Below are 1,461 nucleotides of genomic sequence, written 5' to 3'. Positions count from 1 at the left end.
TGTTCCTGCAAATTCATCCCGTGGCACGGTAACTGGTAGGAGCCATCTCCTAGCTGAATGGCTAGCAAGGACATGTCTAATTCCAGGCGTGCCTGTGAACCAGATAAATCTGCCTCATTTAACCCAAACTAAGTACGCACATCCTAGCTCTGCTTCTCCTTAGTCATGTCCCCAAAGGGGCTGCAGCCCGTCCCACGCCCCCCCCATAGAAGGGCGACAAAGGGCGTCAGAGAGGCGGAGACAGAGGCCCTCTCCAATTGCAGCTAAAGGATTTTGCTTTCACAAATTTTACATGAAATCATACTTGCCTGTGAACACAGTGCTTGGGGGCCCTCCCACGGGCTCTGCCACTTAAACTTCCGGAAATCCAAACTGCCCGTGGGTATTCCTAAAGTAAAACCCCTTACTTGAAGGAGAGTTGTGTGCCTCTCTCTTTGCGGCCACCAGCAGGAGCAGAAAGAAGTGACTGGAAGGTGTAGAAAGAGCAGGACTTAAGATGCCAGTGGGGTCTGAGAAAAATACTGCAAGCAAGAGATAACAGCAGACCCCCCAAATGACGGGAACCAACAAATGAGGGGACTGGTCAGTCCGTAAGGAGACACGAACAAGAGGAGAGAGATGTGGCAAAAATGTGTATGGATAAGGCCTGACGAGGGGGGGAGCCTTGTGTGCAGGTGGGCGGAGTCTAATGAGGGGGGGTGACTAACAGTTGAGGGCGGGGCCAAAGACTAAGCTATCCTAACTGATAGATGAGCGGACTCTGAAGACCGGGGCCATGGACACACAAAATGTGAGTAAGGCCCGCATGGCCGGGGTCTGCCTGGCGGATGATGAGCAGTGACTACAGATGAGTGGGAGACTGGAAATAAGGTGGATGGGCCTGGAAACGAGGGGGCAGGGCCACTTGTGCCGGGCCCCCTTTGTTCCCAGCACCACAGACGGGGACAGCAAGGGGAAGGTAGCCCACTGAGCATGTCCGTGTTCTTCCCTCCCCTGATCAGTCGGAGAAGGCAGCCGTAAAGATTCAGTCATGGTGGCGTGGCAACATGGTGCGCCGGACGTTACTGCACGCGGCGCTCAGGGCCTGGGTCATCCAGTGCTGGTGGAGGTCGATGCAGGCCAAGATGCTGGAGCAGAGACGGCGCCTGGCACTAAGACTCTACACCTGCCGGGAGTGGGCAGTGGTGAAGGTGCAGGCACAGGTTCGAATGTGGCAGGCCCGCAGACGGTTTCTCCAGGCACGCCACGCAGCCTGCATCATCCAGTCTCACTGGCGCTGGCATACCAGCCAAACCCGGGGCCTGATCCGGGGCCGCTATGAGGTCAAAGCCAGCCGGCTGGAGCTGGACATCGAAATCCTCTTGACCTAGGGAGCTAGCAGAGCCAAGGAGACTGGATCTCTCTTCCAATAAAGACACTTACTGACCACGGTCTTGCCCTTTGGAAATCAGACCCATAAAA

At 55.7% G+C, this 1,461-nt stretch overlaps 1 protein-coding gene across 1 annotated transcript; it reads left to right on the top strand.

Moving 5' to 3' along the window:
* The first annotated feature begins 885 nt into the window (after positions 1-885).
* IQCF6 (IQ motif containing F6) lies at positions 886-1,461 on the top strand. The gene has a single exon (XM_006731748.3). It carries the CDS (start codon positions 1,047-1,049, stop codon positions 1,368-1,370), a length of 324 nt encoding a protein of 107 aa, XP_006731811.3. The 5' UTR covers positions 886-1,046; the 3' UTR covers positions 1,371-1,461.

The sequence above is a fragment of the Leptonychotes weddellii genome, chromosome 1, assembly GCF_054177405.1.
Source record: "Leptonychotes weddellii isolate Sample4059 chromosome 1, ASM5417740v2, whole genome shotgun sequence".
Taxonomy (NCBI): Eukaryota; Metazoa; Chordata; class Mammalia; order Carnivora; family Phocidae; genus Leptonychotes; species Leptonychotes weddellii.
This window is presented reverse-complemented; position numbering and strand designations above follow the sequence as displayed.

What these genes read in the sequence shown, in the direction of transcription:
- IQCF6 (XM_006731748.3), top strand. Translation starts at nt 1,047, where the DNA reads ATGGTGCGCCGGACGTTACTGCACGCGGCGCTCAGGGCCTGGGTCATC.